Source organism: Pristis pectinata, chromosome 3 (genome assembly GCF_009764475.1).
Source record: "Pristis pectinata isolate sPriPec2 chromosome 3, sPriPec2.1.pri, whole genome shotgun sequence".
NCBI lineage: Eukaryota > Metazoa > Chordata > Chondrichthyes > Rhinopristiformes > Pristidae > Pristis > Pristis pectinata.
Window position 1 is genome coordinate 69,381,205 of NC_067407.1, and position 22,781 is coordinate 69,403,985.

Genomic DNA, 22,781 nt, shown 5'->3' on the forward strand with positions numbered 1-22,781 from the left:
TAAGTGTCAGAATGAGATATGAGATTGATGGGATTTCTCTGAGAGCTGGCATGAATGGGCCACAAGGCCTACTCCTATACATTATGGAAGGAAATATAATCAAGATTACCTTTCTCAAAGTGAATATGAAATTCCCTGTTATGATCACTCTTCCTCCGGGGATCTTTTACGATGTGATCATGAATTAATCCTGCCCCATTCCACACAACCAGCTCACCTGCTCTCTGATTGGTTCCAAAGTACTTGACTTGCCTGCTTCTGTCTGTCCTTTAAAGGAATCATCAGGCCAGTATCACATTGCTGCTGGGCAGATGTTGGGAAGTGTCTCCACCAGCACTTCAGCTTGTAAAGTCAATATAACACTGTTGCAAGTTTTCATTTACCAGAATACAATCCTGAACAAAGTCCACCATGTTAAATGTTCAGGATGTTTACTTCACTGTTTTGTTCTCCAGATGAGCACAAAACGATAAGTGAGAAGCTGTTGCAGAGCTTACGGACACTGAGGTAAGGCACACCTTGTCTATTTGTGTGTGAGGGCCACAGTAATGGGAACTGTGGGGGAGATCAGAGCCTGCAGTAGTGGTGCAGTTAGAAACATGGAAACATAGAAAAACTACAGCACAATACAGGCCCTTCGGCCCACAAAGCTGTGCCAAACATGTCCCTACCCTAGAAATTACTAGGCTTACCCATAGCCCTCTATTTTATTCAGCTCCATGTACCTATCTAACAGTCTATTGAAAGACCCTATCGTATCCGCCTCGACCACCGTTTCCGGCAGCCCATTCCACGCACTCACCACTCTCTGAGTAAAAAACTTACCCCTGACATCTCCTCTATTTCTACTGCCCAGCACCTTAAACCTATGTCCTTTTGTGGCCACCATTTCAGCCCTGGGGAAAAGCCTCTGACTATCTACCTGATCAATACCTCTCATCGTCTTATACACCTCTATCAGGTCCCCCCTCATCCTCCGTCTCTCCAAGGAGAAAAGGCCGAGTTCCGTCAGCCTGCTTTCATAAGGCATGCTCCGCATTCCATGCAGCATCCTTGTAAATCTCCTCTGTACCCTATCTATGGCTTCCACATTTTTCCTGTAGTGAGGTGACCAGAACTGAGCACAATACTCCAAGTAGGGTCAGACCAGGGACCTATATAGCTGCAACAATACCTCTCGACTCCTAAATTCAATTCCCCGATTGATGAAGGACAATACACCATATGCCTTCTTAACCACAGAGTCAACCTGCACAGCCGCTTTGAGCGTCCTATGGACTCGGACCCCAAGATCCCTCTGATCCTCCACACTGCCAAGAGTCCTACCATTAATACTATATTCCGCCAACATGTTTGACCTACCAAAATGAACCACTTCACACTTATTTGGGTTGAACTGCATCTGCCCCTTCTCAGCCCAACTTTGCAGCCTATCTATGTCCCTCTGTAACCTCTGACAGCCCTCCAAACTATCCACGACACCCCCAACTTTCATGTCATCCGCAAACTTACTAACCCACCCCTCCACTTCCTTATCCAGGTCGTTTATAAAAATCACAAAGAGTAAGGGTCCCAGTACAGATCCCTGAGGTACACCACTGGTCACCGACCTCCACTCAGAATACGACCCCTCAACAACCACTCTTTGCCTTCCGTGGGCCAGCCAGTTCTGGATCCACACTGCAATGTCCCCTTGGATCCCATGTCTCCTCATCTTCTCCATAAGCCTCACATGGGGTACCTTATCAAACGCCTTGCTGGAATCCATATACAATACATCTACTGCTCTCCCTTCATCGATGTGTTTAGTCACTTACTCAAAAAATTCAATCAGGCTTGTAAGGCAGGACCTGCCCTTGACAAAGCCATGCTGACTATTCCTAATCATATTATACCTCTCCAAATGTTCATAAATCCTGCCTCTCAGGATCTTCTCCATCAGTTTACCAACCACTGAGGTAAGACTCACCTGTCTATAATTTCCTGGGCTATCCCTACTCACCTTCTTGAATAAGGGAACAACATCTGCAACGCTCCAATCTTCTGGAACCTCTCCCGTCTCCATCAATGACGCAAAGATCATCATCAGAGGCTCCGCAATCTCCTCCCTTGCCTCCCACAGCAACCTGGGGTACATCCCATCTGGTCACGGCGACTTATCTAACTTGATGCTTTCCAAAAGTTTCAGCAGCACCTCTTTTCTGATATCTACATGCTCAAGCTTTTCAGGCTGCTGCATGTCCCCATTACAATCCCCTAGATCCTTTTCCGCAGTGAATACTGAGGTAAAGTATTCATTAAGTACCGCCGCTATTTCTTCCGGATCCATACACACTTTCCCACTGCTGCACTTGATAGGCCCTATCCTTTCGCATCTCATCTTCTTACTCTTCACATACTTGTAGAACGCCTTGGGGTTTTCCTTAATCCTGCCCACCAAGTTCTTCTCATGTCCCCTTCTGGCTCTCCTAATCTCTTTCTTAAGTTACTTCCTTTTAGCCTTGTACTCTTCCAGATCTCTAATATTACCTAGCTCTCTGTACCTTTTGTATGCTTTTTCTTTTCCTTTTGACTAGATTTATTATAGCCTTAGTACACCACGGTTCCTGTATCCTCTCATGACTCCCCTGTCTCATCGGAACATGTTTATGCAGAACTCCACACAAATACCCCCTGAATATTTGCCACATATCTTCCGTACTTTTCCCAGAGAACATCTGTTCCCAATTTAATCTTCCAATTTCCTGCCTGAGAGCCTCATAATTCCCTTTACTCCAAGTAAACACCTTTCTAGTCTGTCTGTTCCTTTCTCTCTCCAGTGCTAACATAAAGGAGATAGAATTATGATCACTATCACCAAAATGTTCACCCACTGACACCTGACTAGGTTCATTTCCCAATATCAAATCAAGGACAGCCTCTCCTCTTGTATGTCTATCTACATACTATGTCAAGAACCCTTCCTGAACACACCTAACAAACTCCACCCCATCTAAACGCCTCACTGTCTGGAGATGCCAATTGATGTTTGGGAAATTAAAATCCTCCATCACAACAACTCTGTTATTCTCACACCTTTCTAGGATCTGCTTCCCTATCTGCTCCTCAATAACCCTGTCACTATTGGGCAGCCTATAAAAAACACCCAGTAAAGGTATCGACCCATTCCTGTTCCTAACCTCCACCCACAGAGACTCCGTAGACAATCTCTCCACAACATCCACCTTTTCTGCAGCCATGACACTATCTCTGATCAACAGTGCCACTCCCCCACCTCCTTTACCTCCCTCCCTGTCCCTCCTGAAACATCTAAAACCCGGCATTTCAAGCAACCATTCCAGCCCTGGAGCCATCCAAGTCTCCGTAATGGCCACCACATCATAGCTCCAAGTATCAATCCAAGCTCTAAGCTCATCCACCTTGTTCACAACACTCCTTGCGTTAAAATAGACACATCTCAAGCCTGTCTGAACACTTCCCTTCTCTATCACCTGCCTATGGTACATACTCCTAGCTTCCTCTATTTGAGAGCCAAACACCTCTTCCCCAGTCTCTCCAGTACAGATCCCACCCACCAACAATTCTAGTTTAAACTCTCCCCAGTCGCCTCAGCAAACCTCCCCGCCAGTATGTTGGTCCCCCTGGGATTCAAGTGCAACCCGTCCTCTTTGAACAGGTCATACCTGCCCCAAAAGAGGCCCCAGTGATCCAGAAAAATGAATCCCTGCTCTTTACTCCAATCCCTCAACCATGCATTTAACCTCCTCCTCATTCTGTTCCTATACCCACTGTCGTTTAGCACAGGCAGTAATCCGGAAATTACCACCTTTGAAGTCCTGCTTCTCAACTTCCTTCCTAATTCTCTACAGTCTCTTTTCAGGACCTCATTCTTTTCCCTACCTATGTCGTTGGTACCAATATGTACCATGACCTCTGACTGTTCTCCCTCCCCCTTCAGGATATCTTGGACGTGATCCGAAACATCCTGGACCCTGGCACCTGGGAGGCAAACTACCTTCCAAGTTTCTTTCCTGCGTCCACAGAATCAGTTGTCTGCCCACCTAACTATAGAGTCCCCTATCACTAGTGCCCTCCTCACTCCTTCCCTACCCATCTGAGCCACAGGGCTGGGCTCTGTGCCAGAGACACTGCCACTGTTGCTTCCCCCAGGTAGGCTGTGTCCCCCAACAGTACTCAAACAGGAATACTTATTGTCAAGGGGTACAGCCACAGGGGTACTCTCTAGTACCTGACTCTTCCCCTTCCCCTTCCCCCTCCTGACTGTGACCCAATTGCCTGATTCTGATGGTACCGGTGTGACCACCTGCCTATAACTCCTCTCTATCACCTCCTCACTCTCCCTGACCAGATGAAGATCATCGAGCTGCATCTCCAGTTCCCTAACACAGTCCCTCAGGAGCTGCAGCTCGACACACCGGGTGCAGATGTAGCCCTCCCGGAGGCAGGGAGACTCAGGGAACTCCCACATCTGACATTGAGTACAGGAAACCGCACTCATGCTCCTTCCTTAACTCAAGTCACCTACCTTTCCTCGCCCCTTTACGCCGAAGCCCAAAACACTCTGCTCCCTCTCACTCAGCTGCCCGCTCCGACACTGCCCGCTGGATAGTCTGTTTGCATTTTAAACTGCCTGCGCAGTCCAGCCCCCACTCTACCGCTTAAAACCTTTAAAACACTTATAAAAGTACCTTATAAAAAATCTAACCCTAGTAATTACAACCCTATTAAAATCTAACCCTGATAATTAATACCCTAATAAAAATGATAAAAAAGAAAAACTTATCTGCTTCGAAGTCCTCCGAAGCGAAACCCACGAAGCCTCCGAAGTTTTTTTCTTTTTTTTCTGTCCCCACTTTTTCTGCACTCTGTACACAGACCCCAGGCCACACCAGATGTTCTACACACTGTACACACTCCCCAGGCCATACCAGATGTTCTACACACTGTACACACTCCCCAGGCTGCACCAGATGTTCTACACTCTGTATGCACATCCCAGACTACACCAGATGTTCTCACGCTGTACACACATCCCATGCTGCACCAGATGCTCTATCCTCTGTACACACAGCTCAGGCTGCACCAGATGTTCTACACACTGTACACACACCTCAGACTGCACCAGATGTTCTACACACTGTACACACAACCCAGGCTGCACCAGATGTTCTGCACTGTACACACACCCCAGGCTGCATCAGGTGTTCTGCACTGTGTACACACACCTCAGGCTGCACCAGATGTTCCATGCAAATCGTCAGCCACCCCAGATTTCCTGCACAGCCCTCAGACTGTACCAGTTATGGGTCTCCAGCCTCTTTCCTCCCAGCAATTGGGCTTTGAGGTCCTGTGCCTTCTACTGGGCCTCAGCCTTCAGGTGCTGAGAGAACTGTTTCTTTTCCCTCAAGGCCTGTTCAAGAATGCCTTGTCTTTGTGGTTGGTGAGGCCCTCGATCTCGGGGTCCGGTTCTTCACAGTGGATGTCAGGCCTGTGTGTAGCTGTGTCTGGCTGGGGATTGTCAGGTGGTCTGTGAGCTGCTGTCTGAGAAGAGCCCTCCTCGCAGGCTCCTTCAGGCCCTCACCATTGATTTTCATGCAGTCAGTGGTGAGCAGAGATCAAACCCCCTCAGGTCTGGAGGACTGAGTTCCTCCTAGAACAGGAGTTCTGTCACCTCCACATATGACCTCTGGTGCTCTCCTGATCTTTGCAGATATCACTGGAAATGGGAGGAAGCCATTCAGCCCCTCATGGAGAGTCTAAGAGTTGTATAGCACAGAAACAGGCCCTTCGGCCCACCACGTTTAAGAGGCTCTTAGAGAGGCACATGACTATGCAGAGAATGGAGGGATATGGACCATTTGCAGGCAGAAGGGATTATGCGTCATTAGCTTAACTAGTTTGGCTAGTTAGTTTAACTAGTTTGAGCTGAAGGGCCTGCTCCTGCGCTGTAATTTTCTGTGTTCAATGTTCTATGTTCATGTCCATTCCGACCTTTTTGCCCAACTACACTAATCCCATTTGTCTGCATTGGGTTTGTATCCTTCTAGACCTTGCCCAATTAAGTCATCTGTCTAAATGCCTCTTAAGCACAGTAATTGTATATGACTCCACCGCTTCCTCTGGCAGCGCGTTCCAGATATCAACTGTTCTCAATGCTAAAAAAACTTCCCGTCAGATCCCCTTTAAAACTCCTGTCTCCCACCTTAAACCTATGCCCTCTTGTTTTTGATACCCCAACCATGACAGAAGATTTTGACTATCTGCCCTATATGCCTCTCATATACCTCTGTCAGGTCACCCCTCAGCCTCCTTTGCTCCAGGGAAAACAAGCACAGCCCATCCGATCTCACCCCATAACTAAAGCCCTCCAATCCAGGCAATGTCCTGGTGAACCTCCTCTGCACTCTCTCCAACACAATCACATCCTTCCTATAGTGTTGCAACCAAAACTGCAACAATACTTCAAGTGCAGTCTAACCAGTGTTTTGTAAAGTTGCAACTCTTATATTCTATGCCCCAACCTATGATGGTAAGCACACCATATGCCTTCATCACCATCCTATCCACCTGTGTTGTCACTTTCAGGGAGCTATGGGCCTTTGATCCCTCTGTCTGTCTGTTCATCAACACTCCTTAACATCCTACCATTTACTGGATATGTCCTACCTCTATTTGACTTCCCAAAATGCATCAGCTCACACTAGTCAGGATTAAGTTTCATCTGCCATTGCTCCACCCAACTCCCTAACTGATCTATATCTTGCTGTTGCCTTAGATAACTTTTCTCACTGTCTACAACACCACCAATTTTTGTGTCATCTGCAAATGTGACGATCATACCCTACATTCACATCCAAGTCATTAATATACATCACAAACAGCAAGGGTCCCAACACCGATCCCTGTGGTATACCACTGGTCACGGACTTCCAATCAGAGAAAACATCCTTCCACCACTATTTTCTGCTTCATATCACCTGGTCAATTTTTGATCTATTTAGCCAGTTGGCCTTGGATCCCATGTGCCCTAACCTTCTGGACCAGCCTACCATGCAGGAGCTTGTCAAATGCCTTACTAAGGTCCAAAGCACCTACCACCCTGCCTTCATCAATCTCCTTTGTTACCACCTCAAAAAACTCAAACTAGTGAGACAGAATTTCCACTGAACAAAGTCATGCCAACTATCCCTAATTATTCCCTCCCTTTCCAATGTATATAAATCCTATCTCCAATACTTTCCCTATCACTGTTGTAAGGTTCACTGGCCTGTAGGTACCTGGTTTATCCCTTTTTAAATAAAGGGACAACATTCACTTTCCACCAGTCTTCTGGCACCTCACCTGTGGCTAATGAGAAGCAAAAATCTCTATCAGGGCCCCAGCAATCGCCTCTCATATCCCGTAGATTACCCCTTAGGGATCAACTCTTAGCTACCCTCTTGCTCCTGATATACCTAGAGAATTACTTAGAATGCTTGTGCCTAGTCTGCCATTCAACGACACCATGGCTGATCTCGTACCTCCTGCAGTAACCCCAGGTCCCTGGATTCCTCTCATATACAACAATATATTGATCTGTCCTGAACAGACTCAGTGACTGAGTCTCCACAGCCTCTGTTGGTGGACAATTCCAAAGCTTCACCACCCTAGAGGCGATGGAGTTTCTCCTCATCTCAGTCCCAAATTGCCAACCCCTTCATTTGAGACAGTGACCCCTGGTTCCAGGCATCTCAGCTGGGCAAAACATCATCCCCTCTTTTACCCTCTCAAGACCCATGTGAAAATTGCCTGCTTCAGTGAGATCACCTCTCAGTCTTCCAGACTCCACAGGCCGAGAATTCTGGATCTCCCCTCGTAGATCCTTCCTCAGTTACTCAATTCTTCAGGTGCGTTTTATGTAGGGCTCTCACCAGGGCCCTACATAACTGCAGTAAGATGTCTCTACATTTGTTCTCTATTCCTCTTGCAAGGGCACATCAGTTGCCTTTGTAACCACTGCAGTCTATCCCTGTGTGTTAATGTTCAGTGATTTGTGTATAACGATGCCCAGGACACTCTGAACACCAACACTTTTCAGTCTCTCACCATTTAAGAAACACCTTTTCAGAGCAGATATCAGCAACACACCATCTCTTAAGAAGTACTCAGCCGTGGTCCTTTACTGGAGAATTATTTATTGATGACACCAAATTATTGAATTTTAAGCTGCAAAGCAACTTTCTTTCCATGTTCAAAAATGTTCAGCAGGTCAGGCAGAGCTGTGGGGAGAGAAACAGCCAGTGTTTCAGGTTCAGGAAAGTCAGAAGACCAGTGTGAGGAGGTGGGGAGAGCGGAGACAAAGTCTGTGACAGGGGACAGGCCAAAGATTTTCAGAGTAACAACTGCTTTGAAAACCAGCAGTCGGAACAAAATAGTTCAGAGATAAATAGAAACAGAGCCAACTAAATAATGGTACAGCTACATTGAAGGAAAAAAATGAGTCCTCTTATTGCTCTTATAAACTTGGTTTGGTAAAACCTGTTTTGAGTTACATTCTTCCAATATTTGGGAACTGGTGTGTAACCTGTCGGAGATTACACGTTGGTGAGTGATGAGTTGGTTTTACAAACCTTCCCACAATGCACAGCTGCGATGAATGGCCACTGATGTGTGGTGACTGTTGACAAGCTGCAATTAAATAATGAATATTTCTTTTTTCCAGCAGTATCGCCATTGTACCCCCGACTCCCCCACCTACAGGATATCTACTGGTAATGTAAACTGGCATTGACAAATGTGTTATGATCCGCTTAAAACCCATGTTTGACAAAACATTTCCTCCTCCACTCATTCTCTGCTTCCTACCTGTTCAGTCCTGGGTCTAACTGATCCGGATGTGGCAATGTGAGACCCAGAAACATTAGATCTGTCCTCATTAGGGAGCTGTTGTATTCACTTTCATCAGTTTAACCATCAGTTAAAGTGCACCTTCAAGTCAAAGAGTTAGTGGTGAACTGATCGTATGAGTGGTGAACATCTCCAAATGTCAGTACCAGACCTTATGGGACATGGTACTTATCGGTATCAGTGACTGAGGTGGGAAAAATAATGAAGTCCTGCCAGATGAATTGAAGGAGTTGAGACATCAATTAGAAAGCTGTTCATCAGAGGAAGTAATCTTGGAAGTCAAAATCGAGTTTATTGTCACATGCACAAATACATGTGCAGTGTGCACAGGTGCAATGAAAAACTTACTTGCAGCAGCATTGCAGGCATAATGCATCATGTAAGCAGCATTCACAAGAAAAACATAAATTAAACACGACTTTTACAAGAAAGAACATAATTAGAACAAAAAAAAGTTCTTTTTAGTGCAAAGTGGAAGTAGTGTTGCGAAACTGTAGAGATTAGGGTTGTGTCGGTTGGTCCAAGAACCCAATGATTGAAGGGAAAAGCTGTCTTGAACCCGGTGTTGTGGGATTTCAGGTTTCTGTACTTCCTGCCCGATGGTAGGGAGGGATGTGCCTGTGATGTATTGGGCTGAGTCCACTATTCTTTGCAGCTTCTTACGTTCTTGCGCATTCGAACTTCCATACCAGAACATGATGCAACCAGTCAGGATACTTTCAACAGTGACAAGCCAAACTCCTTAACTTCCAAAGAAAGTAAAGACTCTGGCACGCCTTCCTTGTGTTGCACCAATGTACAGGGCCCAGGACAGGTCATCTGATATGTTAATGTCCAGGAGCTAGAAAGATGGTGAAGGAGGGAGGGATTTAGGTTCCTGGGACACTGGAACCAGTTCTGGAGATGGTGCAATCTGTACAAGTGGGGTAGCTGCACCCAGGCAGGACTGGGACTGAGGTCCTAGTAAGAGAGTTTGCTCATCTCATTAGGGAGGGTTCAGACTAGAACTGTAAGGGGATGGCAACCATACAGGGTGAATACAGAGAGGGAAGTAAGGCCAGAAATGAAGGGAAGATCAGTTGGTGCAAAAGTGGAAGACAGAGAAATAAAGGGCAGGAGGCAATAGGGGCAGAGTGCAAAAAATGTAGGATGGTTCAAAGTGACAAAAAGGCAAGCCCAGAGGCTTTGTATTTTCGAGTCACAGAGCATTAGAACACTACAGCACAGATACAGACTCTTCAGCCCAACCAGTCCATGCCGACCATGTTGTCCACCCAGCTAGTCCCAATTTCCTACTTTTGGCCCATATCCCTCCAGTCCCTTCCCCTCTATGTACCGATCCAAGTGCTTCTTAAATGATACTATTGTACCTGTCTCAACCACTTCCTCTGGCAGCTCATTCCTTATACTCACCACCATCTGTGTGAAAAAGTTGCCGCTTGGGTCCCTTTTAAATCTTTCCCCTCTCACCCTAAATCTATGCCCCCTAGTTTTGGACTCCCGTACCCTGGGGAAAAGACTGTCACCATCCACCTTATCAATGCCACTCATGATTTTAAACACTTCTATGTGGTTGCCCCTCATTCTCCTGCATTCCAAGGAATAAAGACCTAGCCTGGCCAACCTCACCACCTAGCCCTCAAGTCCTGGCAACATCCTCATAAATCTTTTCGGCACTCTTTCCAGTTTAACTATGTCTTTCCTATAACAGGGTGACTGAAACGGTACACTGTACTCCCAGTGCAGCCTCACCAACAGCTTGTACAACTGTAACATAATGTCCCAGCTCCTATACTCAATGCCTTGACTGATGAAGGCCAGCATGCTAAACACTTTTTTCACCACCCTATTTACCTGTGACACCACTTTCAATGAACTATGCATTTGTGCTCCTCAGTCCCTCTATTCCATTGCACTCCCTAGTGCCCTACCATTAATAGTACAAGTCCTATGCTGCTTTGACTTTCCAAAATGCATCATCTCACACTTATCTGTATTGAAATCCATTTGCCACGCCTCGGCCCAGTTCCCTAACTGATCAAGATCCCCTTGTAATCCACGACAACCTTCTTCACTATCAACAACACCCCCTAATTTCATGCCATCCTCAAACTTACTGATCAAGCCTTGTGCATTTGCATCCAAATATTTTATATAATGGCCCCTGCGGCACACCACTAGTCACCGGCCTCCATTCCGAGAAACAACCTTCAACCACCACCCTCTGCTTCCGACCTCCAAGGCAATTTTGAATCCACCTGGATTCTCCCTGGATTCCATTGGGACCCAACCTTCCAGACCGGCTTACCATGCAGAGCCTTGTTGAAGGCCTTGCTAAAGTCCAAATAGACAACATCCATTACCCTACCCTCATCTACCTTTTTGCTTACCTCTTCAAAGAACTCTAACAGATTCGTCAAACACAACATCCCATGCAAAAATCTATGCTGACTCCTCCTAATCAAACTCTTTCTATCCAAATGCTGGGAGATCCTATCCCTCAGAATTCCCTCCAGTAACTTCCCCACTACAGACGTCAGGCTGACCGGCCTGTAGTTCCCTGGTTTGTCCTTGCTACCCTTCTTAAAGAATGGAATAACATTAGCAAACTTCCAGTCTTTGGGAACTTCACTGGTGGCTAACGATGAAGCAAGTATCGCTGCAAGGGCCTCTGCAATTTCTTCTCCGGCCTCCCTCCAGGTCCGAGGACTTTAATGCCCAAAACATTTGTAATAAGGTAGATAACCTAACATCACAACTAGAGGTGAATCAGTATGATCTGACAGTTATTACAGATGTGGTGCAAGGGGATAAATGTTGGAACTTAATATTCAGGTATAATTGATTTTTGGGAAAGAAAATAATGATGAGTTAGGACGGTCAATGAGTGATGAAATAAGGGACAATCTGGGCTCAGAAGGTGTTGAGTCAGTTTGGGTGGAGGTTAGAAACATCAAGGGAAAGAAGGCACGGACAGTCGTCACACTGTAGGACTGTAGGAATAGGTGAGAATGGAGGGGTATTCAAGGAGCAGGGCAATAATTATGAGAGAGAGCATAGTCTCAGAATAAGGAAGCTGAGATGAGGAAGGGTTTCTCTGAGAGGGCTGTGAGTCTTGGCATGGCTGTGGCTACATTTAAGGTTGAGGGGTAGACTTCCACAGTGAGGGGTTATGGGTTACGGAGAAAGGGCAGGGAGGTGCACGGACAACAAGCCTACTGAACGGCAGAGCAGGCTGCCTCTTCCGTCCCCTGCTTCTTGTGGTCTGAGGGGAACAGCTGGGGAACACCTCCACACACAAGGGGATGGTAGAAATCAGGAACTCTCTTTAACAAATGATAATTGATGAGCTGTTAATTTTATCTGTGATTGAAAGACTTTATAACCAACAGTCCCAGAGATATTGGAAAAGACACACAGATGTAGATTCTTGCAGTTCAGTCGTGATCATGAAGCAAAATACCTCAGGTGCTGCAAACCTGAAATAAAAGTAGAGAATGTTGTAGAATCATACAGCATGGAAACAAGCCGTTTGGATCACCACTGACGAGTGGGCACCCATCCATTATAATCCCACATCCCAGCACTTGGCCCAGAACCTTCTATGCCTGGGTGATTCAAGTGCTTGTCTAGACACTTCTTAAATGTTGTCAGTGACTCTGCTTCACCACTCTCTGGGTGAAAAAGGTCCTCGTCAAATCTCCTCTAAATCCCTCACCCCTTACTCTAAAGCTGTGTCGTCTAGTTTTATCTACCTCTGTTGTCGGGAAAAGTTTCCTGCAGTCTACCCGATCTATACCCTCACAACTTCAGTGATGTCCCCTCTGCTCCAGATGAAACAGACCCAATCTCTCCAGTCCCTTGTCATAACTGAAATGCTCCGTCCCAGGCAATGTCCTGATGAATCTCCTCTGTATGCTCTATAGCACTATCATATACTTCCTGTCGTTTGGTGACCAGAACTGCATGCAGTACTTCAATTGAGGTCTGACCAATGTTTAATAAAATTAGAGTTAAATTAGAGTCTTGTATTCAATGCCCTGAGAAGTGGAGGCCAGCATCCCATATGTCTTCTTAACCATGTTATCTACCTGCTCTGACACCTTCAAGGATCTTTGGACTTGGACACCAAGGTCCCTCTGTTCCTAACTACTCTCTCAGTGCCTATCATTCTTCAATTCCTCCCACTTTCTACAATTAAAGGTGTAGCCATAAGCATTCATAAGGGCCCTAGCTATGTCTGTTTTTTCGTTAGCCATGTGGAACAATCCTTGTTCCAAACCTTGTACCCCTCCCCAACCCTTTCTCCTCAACATTGAGGACTGCATTGGTGTGCCTCCTGCACTTATGCAGAACTCGTCAATTTTCTCACCTTCGCTACTAACTTCCACCCTGCTCTCAAATTCACTTGGACTATTTCTGACACTTCTCTCCCTTTTTTGGATCTCTCTATCTCCGTCTCAGGAGACAAACTATCCACCAATGTACATTATAAACCACTGACTCCCACTACTATCTAGACCACACCTCCTCCCATCCCATGTCCTGTAAGGATGCCATTCTCTCTCTGTTCTCAAGTTGGAGCCTTCCATTTCAGAAATTCTGAAATGTCCTCCTTTATCAGGAAATGTAGCTTCCCCTCTTCCATGGTTGCTGGAGCCCTCTCTTGCATTTCCTCCATTTTCTAGACATCTGCTGCCACACCCCCTCCACCCAGGCAGAACAGAGATATAATTCCCTTGGTCCTCACTGTTCAATCCATTACCCTCTGCATTCAGCATATCATCCCTCACTGTCTCCACCAGTTTGTCGATTGCTGCTGTGAATATTCAGCAGGTTGGACAGCATCTGTGGAGGGAGAAACAGAGTGGAAGTTCTGATGAGAGGTCATTGACTCTGTCTCTCTCCACAATTTCTGCCTGACCTGCTGAATATTTCTAGCATTCTCAGTTTTTATGACAGCCATAGTATTATTGATGTGGGACTTTCTGGGAGAGGGAAGATCCCTTTGACTTTGGCCCCCCACCCCCCAAGGGAGCTCCAGTCATAAGAGTACTACAGCTCAGAAACAGGCCCTTCGGCCCATCCAGTCCATGCTGACCTGATCATCTGCCTGGTCCCATCTACCTGCACCCAGACCATATCCCTCCAAACTCCTCCCGTCCATGTACCTTTTGAAACATCTCTTAAATGTTACAATTGAACACACATCTACCACTTCCACTGGCAGCTCGTTCCACACTTGCACCACCCTCTGAGTGAAGAAGTTTCTCCTTGGATTCCCCTTAAATATTTCACCCTAAACCTTTGACCTCTAGTGCTAGTCTCACCCAACCTGAGGGGAAAAAAGCCTGCATGCATTCACCCTATCTACACTCCTCATAATTCTGTATACTTCTAGAAGATCTCCCCTCATTCTCCTGCACTCCAGGGAATTAAAGCCTAACCTAATCAACATTTCCCTGTAACTCAAGTCCTGGCAATATCCTTGTAAATTTTCTCTACACTCTTTCAAGCTTATTGATATCTTTTCTGTAGGTAGGTGACCAGAACTGCACACAATACTCTAAATTCGACCTCACCAACGTCTTGTACAACTTCAACATAACATCTCAACTCCTGTACTCAGTGCCCTGATTTATGAAGGCCAGTGTGCCAAAAGCTCTCTTTATGACTCTATCTACCTGCGATGCCACTTTCAAGGATCATGGATCTGTATTCCCAGGTCCCTTTGTTCTACTGCACACCTCAGAGCCCTACCATTCACTGTGTAAGTCTTACCCTGGTTTGTCCTCCCAAAGTGCAACACCTCACACTTGTCTGCATTAAATTCCATCTGTCATTTTTCAGCCCATTTTCCTAGCTGGTCAAAATCACGCCGCAAGCTTTGATAGCCTTCCTCACTGTCCACTACACCCCCAATCTTGGTGTCATCCACAAATTTGCTGATCCAGTTTACCACATTATCATCTGAATCATTAATACAGGTGATAAACAACAACGGACCCAGCAGCGATCCCTATGGGACATCACTGGTCACAGGCCTCCAGTCAGAGAGACAATCATCTACTACCACTCTCTGGCTTCTCCTGCTAAGCCAACGTTGAATCCAATTGACTACTTCATACTGAATGCCAAACGACTTAACCTTCTGGAGCAGCCTCCCATGCGGGACTTTGTCAAAGGCCTTGCTAAAGTCCATGTAGACAACATCTAGTCATCAGTCAAGTCATCATCTTGGGCATTCTCGCTGGACATGCTGTCACACATTCAGATCTATTATAACCCTTGCACTTTTGAAAAAAGATATTAAAAAAGCTAAAAATAATTGAAAACATTTGAAATCTTTAAATTAGCTCAATACAATCTAAGTTATATGAAACTTCCTTCCCACTCAGCAGCCATGTCTGTGTGTAGAGAGGCTGCAGACCTGGTGCAAGTTGAGCAGGTGTCCTTGCTGCAAACTGCAGGAGATCTGTACCCTACTGCTGGACCCCAGAGTCTCAGTGCAATCACTGGGTGCCTGATGGTCAGCACAGGCTCGGTGGGCTGAAGGGCCAGTTTCTGTGCTTCTTTGCACACTTAAGCAGGAATTCAAACTTCCCAAGAACTGCAGATGCTGGAAATCTGAAATAAAAACAGAAAATGCTGGAAACACTCAGCAGGTCAGACAGTATCTGTGGAGAGAGAAAAACAATGTTAACGTTTCAGGCTTATGACCCTTTGTCAGTCTCTCTGCTGGCCATTAATTGCCATCAGATTTTGCAGTTTTCATCCTATTTGCCCTTTGCCCTTGATTTTTATTATTTTCTTAATTATTGTTGTAATATGTTGGATCCTGAACACAGCTATTACTTGAAGTTATATTTATAAAACTGTTGCAAACAAACTGGATTTTATACATTTATGATCTACCATGGATAATTGGTCAGCATGAAAGATAAATTCCATATTTTTGCCACTCTGTTTGAGAAAGAACTAAACATCGTTAAAGACTGCATAACTGATGAAAGATGATTTGAATGTTCCTAGGAGGACAAGCACTCGAAAGGATTCACCAGGTCGATGGAGAACTTGTTCTGGTCCCTCACTGACCGTGTCAGACGTAAGTGGTCCCAGTTCTATCCCTCCAATGTAGGTCTGGTTGCAAGTCCTCCTTTCTAGAGTTAAATATCTGGTGCCTCACATTACTTAGATTTAAGGTCAATTGATGTTATTTATTAGTTCATTTTATGAGATCAAAATCCTGATGTTCCATTGTAACTTAGAATTCTATTTGGAAATGGACAACATTTGAAAGTCAATTCTGTGCAAGTTTTTTAAAAAGCCTACAAGTTCTGAAACCTGAACTAGAAGATACTCTGTTCCCCAGGTCAGTGTCAGTTACTGTGTGACAGTGGTGCTGAGCAGCGCTGTGTTAAAGGTGCTTGCTGAGTGGATGTTGCTCTGTATAGGAGCAGTCCACTGAAGCCGCACTGACAGGGACAGGTGATGCAGGTCTGGCACTGCCCTGCAGAGCACTCCCCACCCCCCCGTGCCCCTGCCCCCCCCTCCTGTGCAAAGGCTTAAAGTTTTACAAACCTATCACTGAATCCCCCAAGCTGTTGTTTTCTTGGTTTTAGCTTGAGTTGAAGTTCTGATTGTGTCCAATAGGAAAGACTTTTAAAGATGGACAGTTGTGAGTTAGGAGATATGAAGGAGTTTTGAGGTGATCAATGTGGGCGTTCTCTCCATCCTGTTACGTGGTTGCTCTGACAAGCCTGGAGGCTCACTAGTGAGCCAGAGTCATGATTGAGGTCAGCACTGGCACCACACAAGTGACCAAAAGACCACTGGTGCTGCCGAAACCTGCCACATTGCAGGAAACACATTAATTTATGGAAGTATTCTGTGCAAGGGGTTTAAGAGGAGCAGACACACTCCTAGGCTCACTGGATATACTGGAAGCTCTCCTGGCAAATCCTGGCCATCTAGTCTCTCTCTACTGCTCCCACCCCACTGCCCTACTCTGAAGACTGCTCCCTCATCCTCTGCAGCATCCCTTCTCACCACAACTTGCTTCAGCTCGCTGGTCGCAACCTCATTACTGAAGCAGGGGCTGCACAAGGAGGCACAGTCAGGCAAACGTTGACTCTTCTGATCAATGGCTGATGGATTTTCAAGTATGTGATAGGAAGAAACCATCAAATTTAGTTCTATCTTCTCAACCAGAGTGACATTATCAAAGAAAGTTTGAATGAATTGAAGTTTGTGCTGCATTGCTAAAACTTGTCTTTCTCTAGAAATTTCCAAATCTCATGAAGATGTGGTGAAGAACACCCAGCTACTCTCAGCAAGTTACATGGCCAAAGACTGTGAGCTGAAGAAAGAGAGAAGTCAGTCGGACACAGCCTTAACCAGTGCAAGCAAGGTAAATATAGCTTCGTGGATAGCGGGGATAGACTGCGCAGGTGCGTGACGTCAGTCGGTAGCACACGAACAGTTTAAAACGAATATTGCCATATCCAGCGGGCAGCGTCGGAGCGGGCAGCGGAGTGAGGGGGAGTAGAGTGATTGGGCTTTGGCTCAACGGGCTTAGGCAGTAACGAGTCGAGGAGGAATCCACTTATCTATCATTCTCTTTGGCATCAAGAGGTGGAGGCCATGAGTAGCTGGTAAGTAAGGGTAAGGTTTACTGTTATTATTATAAATTTTTAAGTAGACTACAGCTAGGTAGGGGAAAAAGGCTAGTTCAGATGAAGGGCATGGCGATGTGCTGCAGCTGCATTATGTGGGAGCTATTGGACCCTGCTGTGCAGTACAGCGACCACATCTGCAGTAAGTGCATGAGGCTGGAGGAACTTTGGCTCAGAATTGATGAGCTGGAGTTGCAGCTTCAAACACTGCGGAGCATCAGGGAGGGAGGGAGATATGTAGATGCTGTGCATCAGGAGACAGTCACACCCCCCCCCCCCCTTAGAGCAGGTACTTCTAGGGTTCAGGAGGCAGAGAGATGGGTGACTGTCAGGGGAGAGAAGGAGAAGGGGAACAGGCAGACAGTGCAGAGGACCCCGGAGGCTGTTCCCCTCAATAACAGGTATTCCGCTTTGGATGCTGTTGACGGGAATGACCTGCAGGGATCAAGCAGCAGAAGCCAGATCTCGGACTGGCACTGGGACTGGTCCTGCTGCTCAGAAGGGAAGGGAGGAGAAGAGGAAGGCAATAGTGATAGGGGACTCGATAGTCAGGGGAACAGACAGGAGGTTCTGTGGATGTGAGCGAGAATCCAGGATGGTATGTTGCCTCCCAGGTTCCAGGGTCCAGGATGTCTCTGATTGGGTCCACAGCATTCTTGAGCAGGAGGGAAAGCAGCCAGAAGTCGTGGTACATGTTGGTACCAATGACATAGGTAGAAAGAGGGATGAGGTCCTGCAGAGCGAGTTTAGGGAGCTAGGCAGAAGGCTGAAGAACAGGACCTCAGGATTGCTGCCAGTGCCACATGATAGTGAAGGTAAGAACAGGAGGAGATGGCAGATGAATGTGTGGCTGAGGTGTTGGTGCAGGGCACAAGGTTTTAGATTTTTGGATCATTGGGATCTCTTCTGGGAAAGGTGGGACCTGTACAGAGTGGATGGGTTACACCTGAACTCAAGGGGGACAAATATCCTTGCAGGCAGGTTTGCTAGTGTGGTTCAGGAGGGTTTAAACTAGTTTGCGATGGGGATGAGAACCGGAGGGGTAGGTCAGTGGAAGAAGTAAAGTCAGATCTAACATATAGAGAGGGTATAAAAGTAGAAAGGTGGATGGGCTAAAGTGCATTTACTTAAATGCAAGAAGTATCAGGTGATGAACTGAAAGCTTGGATAAGTACATGGGATTATGATATTGTGGCTCTTGCAGACACATGGCTGTCACCAGGGCAGGAATGGATACTGAATATTCCTGGATTTCAGTGTTTTAAAAGGGATAGAGAGGGGGGGGGAGAAGAGGAGGACGGGTGGCGTTCCTGGTCAGGGATACTATTACAGTTGCAAGGAAGGGTGGATAATGTGGAAGGATCCTCTCTAGAGTCAGTATGGGTGGAAGTTCGGAACAAGAAAGGAGCAGTTACTCTACTGGGAGTATTCTATAGGCCCCCCGGTAGCAGCAAGGATACTGACGAGCAGATTTGGAGGCAGATTTTGGAAAGGTGCAAGAATAACAGGGTTGTTATCATGGGAGACTTCAACTTCCCAAATATTGATTGGCACCTGCTTAGTGCCAAAGGTTTAGACGGGGCAGAGTTTGTTAAGTGTGTTCAGGACGGATTCCTGTTGACGGGCTGACGAGAGGGAATGCCATATTAGATCAAGTATTGGGTAATGAACCGGGTCAGGTGACAAATCTCTCTGTGGGTGAGCATTTGGGGGATAGTGACCACCGCTCCCTAACCTTAAGCATTGTCATCGACAAGGATAGGAGCAAAGATAAGATATTTAATTGGGGAAGGGCAAATTATGAGGTTATAAGGCTAGAACTTGCGAGTGTGAGTTGGGATGACAGTTTTGAAGGGAAATGTAATATGGAGATGTGGTCGATGTTCAGGGATCTGTTGCAGGAGGTTAGGGATAAATTTGTGCCGGTAAGGCAGAGAAGGAATTGCAGGGTGAAGGAACCATGGGTGACAAGAGAGGTGGAACAACTAGTTAGGAGGAAGAAGGCAGCATACATAAGGTGTAAGCAGCAAGGATCAGATAGGGCTTGTGAGGAATATAGGGTAGCAAGGAAGGAGCTTAAGAAGGGGCTGAGGAGAGCAAGAAGGGGACATGAAAAGGCCTTGGCGAGTAAGGTTAAGGAAAATCCCAAGGCCTTTTTCACTTATGTGAAGAGCAGAAGGATGACGAGAGTAAAGGTAGGACCGATTAGAGAAAAAGGTGGGAAGATGTGCCTGGAAGCTGTGGAAGTGGGTGAGGTTCTCAATGAATACTTCTCTTCAGTAATCACCAAGGAGAAGGGTCTTGATGATGCTGAGGACAGTGTTGGTAAGGTTAATGTTACCAAGGTAGACATCAAGAGAGAGGATGTGTTGTAGCTGTTAGAAAATATTAGGACAGATAAGTCCCTGGTGCCTGACGGAATATTCCCCAGGCTGCTCTGCGAGGTGAGGGAGGAGATTGCTGAACCATTGACTAGGATCTTTGAGTCCTCGTTATCCACGGGAATGGTGCCGGAGGATTGGAGGGTGGCAAATGTTGTCCCCTTATTCAAAAAAGGCAGTAGGTATAGTCCAGGGAATTATCGACCAGTGAGCGTTAGAGAATCATGGTCTGATCAGGGACAGCCAGCATGGCTTTGTGAAGGGCAAATCATGTCTCACAAGCCTGATAGGGTTCTTTGAGGAGGTGACCAGGAAGATTGATGAGGGTACTGCAGTAGATGTGGTCTACATGGATTTTAGGAAGGCATGTAACAAGGTTCCACATTGTAGGCTTCTTCAGAAGGTCAGAGTGCATGGGATCCAGGGAAGCTTGGCTGTGTGGATTCAGAATTGGCTTGGCTGTTGAAAGCAGAGGGTTGTGGTGGAAGGAGTGCATTCAGATTGGAGGGCTGTGACTAGTGGTGTCCCACAAGGATCGGTTCTGGGACCTTTACTTTTTGTGATTTTTATTAATGATTTGGATGAGGGGTTAGAAGGGTGGGTTGGCAAGTCTGCAGACAGCACAAAGGTTGGTGGTGATGTGGATAGTGTGGAGGACTGTTGAAGATTGCAAAGAGACATTGATAGGATGCAGAGCTGGTCTGAGAAGTGGCAGATGGAGTTCAATCTGGAGAAGTGTGAGGTGGTACACTTTGGAAGGACAAACTCTAAGGCGGAGTACAAGGTTAATGGCAGGATTCTGGGGAGCGTAGAGGAGCAGAGGGATCTGGGGGTTCATATCCGCAGATCACTGAAAGTTGCCTCACAGGTGGATAAGGTAGTTAAGAAAGCTTATGGGCTGTTAGCATTCATAAGTCGTGGGATCGAGTTTAAGAGCAGCGAAGTAATGATGCAGCTTTACAAAACTCTGGTTAGGCCACACGTAGAGGACTGTGTCCAGTTCTGGTCGCCTCATTATAGGAAGGATGTGGAAGCATTGGAAAGGGTGCAGAGGAGATTTACCAGGATGCTGCCTGGTTTAGAGAGTATGCATTATGAGGAGAGACTAAGGGAGCTATTCTTTACTCTTTGGAGAGAAGGAGGATGAGAGGAGACATGATATTAAGAAGAATAGATAGAGTAGACAGGCAGCGCCTCTTTCCCAGGGCACCAATGCTCAATACAAGAGGGCATGGCTTTAAAGTAATGGGTAGGAAGTTCAAGGGAGATATCAGAGTGAGGTTTTTTACCCAGAGAGTGGTTGGAGCATGGAATGCGCTGCCTGGGAGGGTGGTGGAGGCAGGTACATTGGTCAAATTCAAGAGATTGTTAGATAAGCATATGGAGGAACTTAAAATAGAGGGATATGTGGGAGGAAGGGGTTAGATAGTCTTAGGCGAGGTTTAAAGGTCGGCACAACCTTGTGGACTGAAGGGCCTATATTGTGCTGTACTGTTCTATGGTTCTATGGTGAAAGGAATTGAATTCCCTTTGCCAAGAGGGATATAGACATGGCGAGTGGTCACAGTCTTTTTCCAGAGTGGGGGAGTCTAAAACTAGAGGATATAGGTTTAAAGTGAGAGGGGAACCTGTTTAACCTCTCTTGATATCTTGAAACTTGATATCTCTCTTGAAGTAGTTGGGTGAATCTCCCTTGGATTGCCTCCAATATTACTATAGTTAGGTGGGCAGACAAGCGATTCTGTGGGCGCAGGAAAGAAACTCGGAAGGTAGTTTGCCTCCCAGGTGCCAGGGTCCGGGATGTTTCGGATCGCGTCCAAGATATCCTGAAGGGGGAGGGAGAACAGCCAGAGGTCGTGGTACATATTGGTACCAATGACATAGGTAGGGAAAGGAATGAGGTCCTGAAAAGAGACTATAGAGAATTAGGAAGGAAGTTGAGAAGCAGGACCTCAAAGGTAGTAATTTCCAGATTACTGCCTGTGCTAAATGACAGTGGGTATAGGAACAGAATGAGGAGGAGGTTAAATGCGTGGTTGAGGGATTGGAGTAAGGAGCAGGGATTCAGTTTTCTGGATCACTGGGGCCTCTTTTGGGGCAGGTATGACCTGTTCAAAGAGGACGGGTTGCACTTGAATCCCAGGGGGACCAACATACTGGCGGGGAGGTTTGCTGAGGCGACTGGGGAGAGTTTAAACTAGAATTGTTGGTGGGTGGGATCTGTACTGGAGAGACTGGGAAAGAGGTGTTTGGCTCTCAAATAGAGGAGGCTAGGAGTAAGTACCATTGGCAGGTGATAGAGAAGGGAAGTGTTCAGACAGGCTTGAGATGTGTCTACTTTAACGCAAGGAGTGTTGTGAACAAGGTGGGTGAGCTTAGAGCTTGGATCGATAGTTGGAGCTATGATGTGGTGGCCATTACGGAGACTTGGATGGCTCCAGGGCTGGAATGGTTGATTCAAGTGCCGGGTTTTAGATGTTTCAGGAAGGACAGGGAGGGAGACAAGAGAGGTGGGGGAGTGGCACTGTTGATCAGAGATAGTGTCATGGCAGCAGAAAAGGTGGACGTTGTGGAGAGATTGTCTACGGAGTCTCTGTGGGTGGAGGTTAGGAACAGGAATGGGTCGATACCTTTACTGGGTGTTTTTTATAGGCCGCCCAATAGTGACAGGGTTATTGAGGAGCAGATAGGGAAGCAGATCCTAGAAAGGTGTGAGAATAACAGAGTTGTTGTGATGGAGGATTTTAATTTCCCAAACATCGATTGGCATCTCCAGACAGTGAAGGGTTTAGATGGGGTGGAGTTTGTTAGGTGTGTT

At 46.4% G+C, this 22,781-nt stretch overlaps 1 protein-coding gene across 1 annotated transcript in view; it reads left to right on the forward strand.

Annotated features, from left to right (window-relative positions):
• sytl3 (synaptotagmin-like 3) overlaps window positions 1–22,781 on the forward strand; it is a 65,732-nt gene that overhangs the window by 21,003 nt on the left and 21,948 nt on the right. Inside the window, exons 4-7 of the mRNA XM_052011205.1 lie at window positions 456–507; window positions 8,723–8,771; window positions 15,940–16,012; window positions 17,190–17,317. Of these exons, the coding sequence (XP_051867165.1) occupies window positions 456–507; window positions 8,723–8,771; window positions 15,940–16,012; window positions 17,190–17,317 (302 nt within the window). The remainder of the gene's footprint in view (window positions 1–455; window positions 508–8,722; window positions 8,772–15,939; window positions 16,013–17,189; window positions 17,318–22,781) is intronic.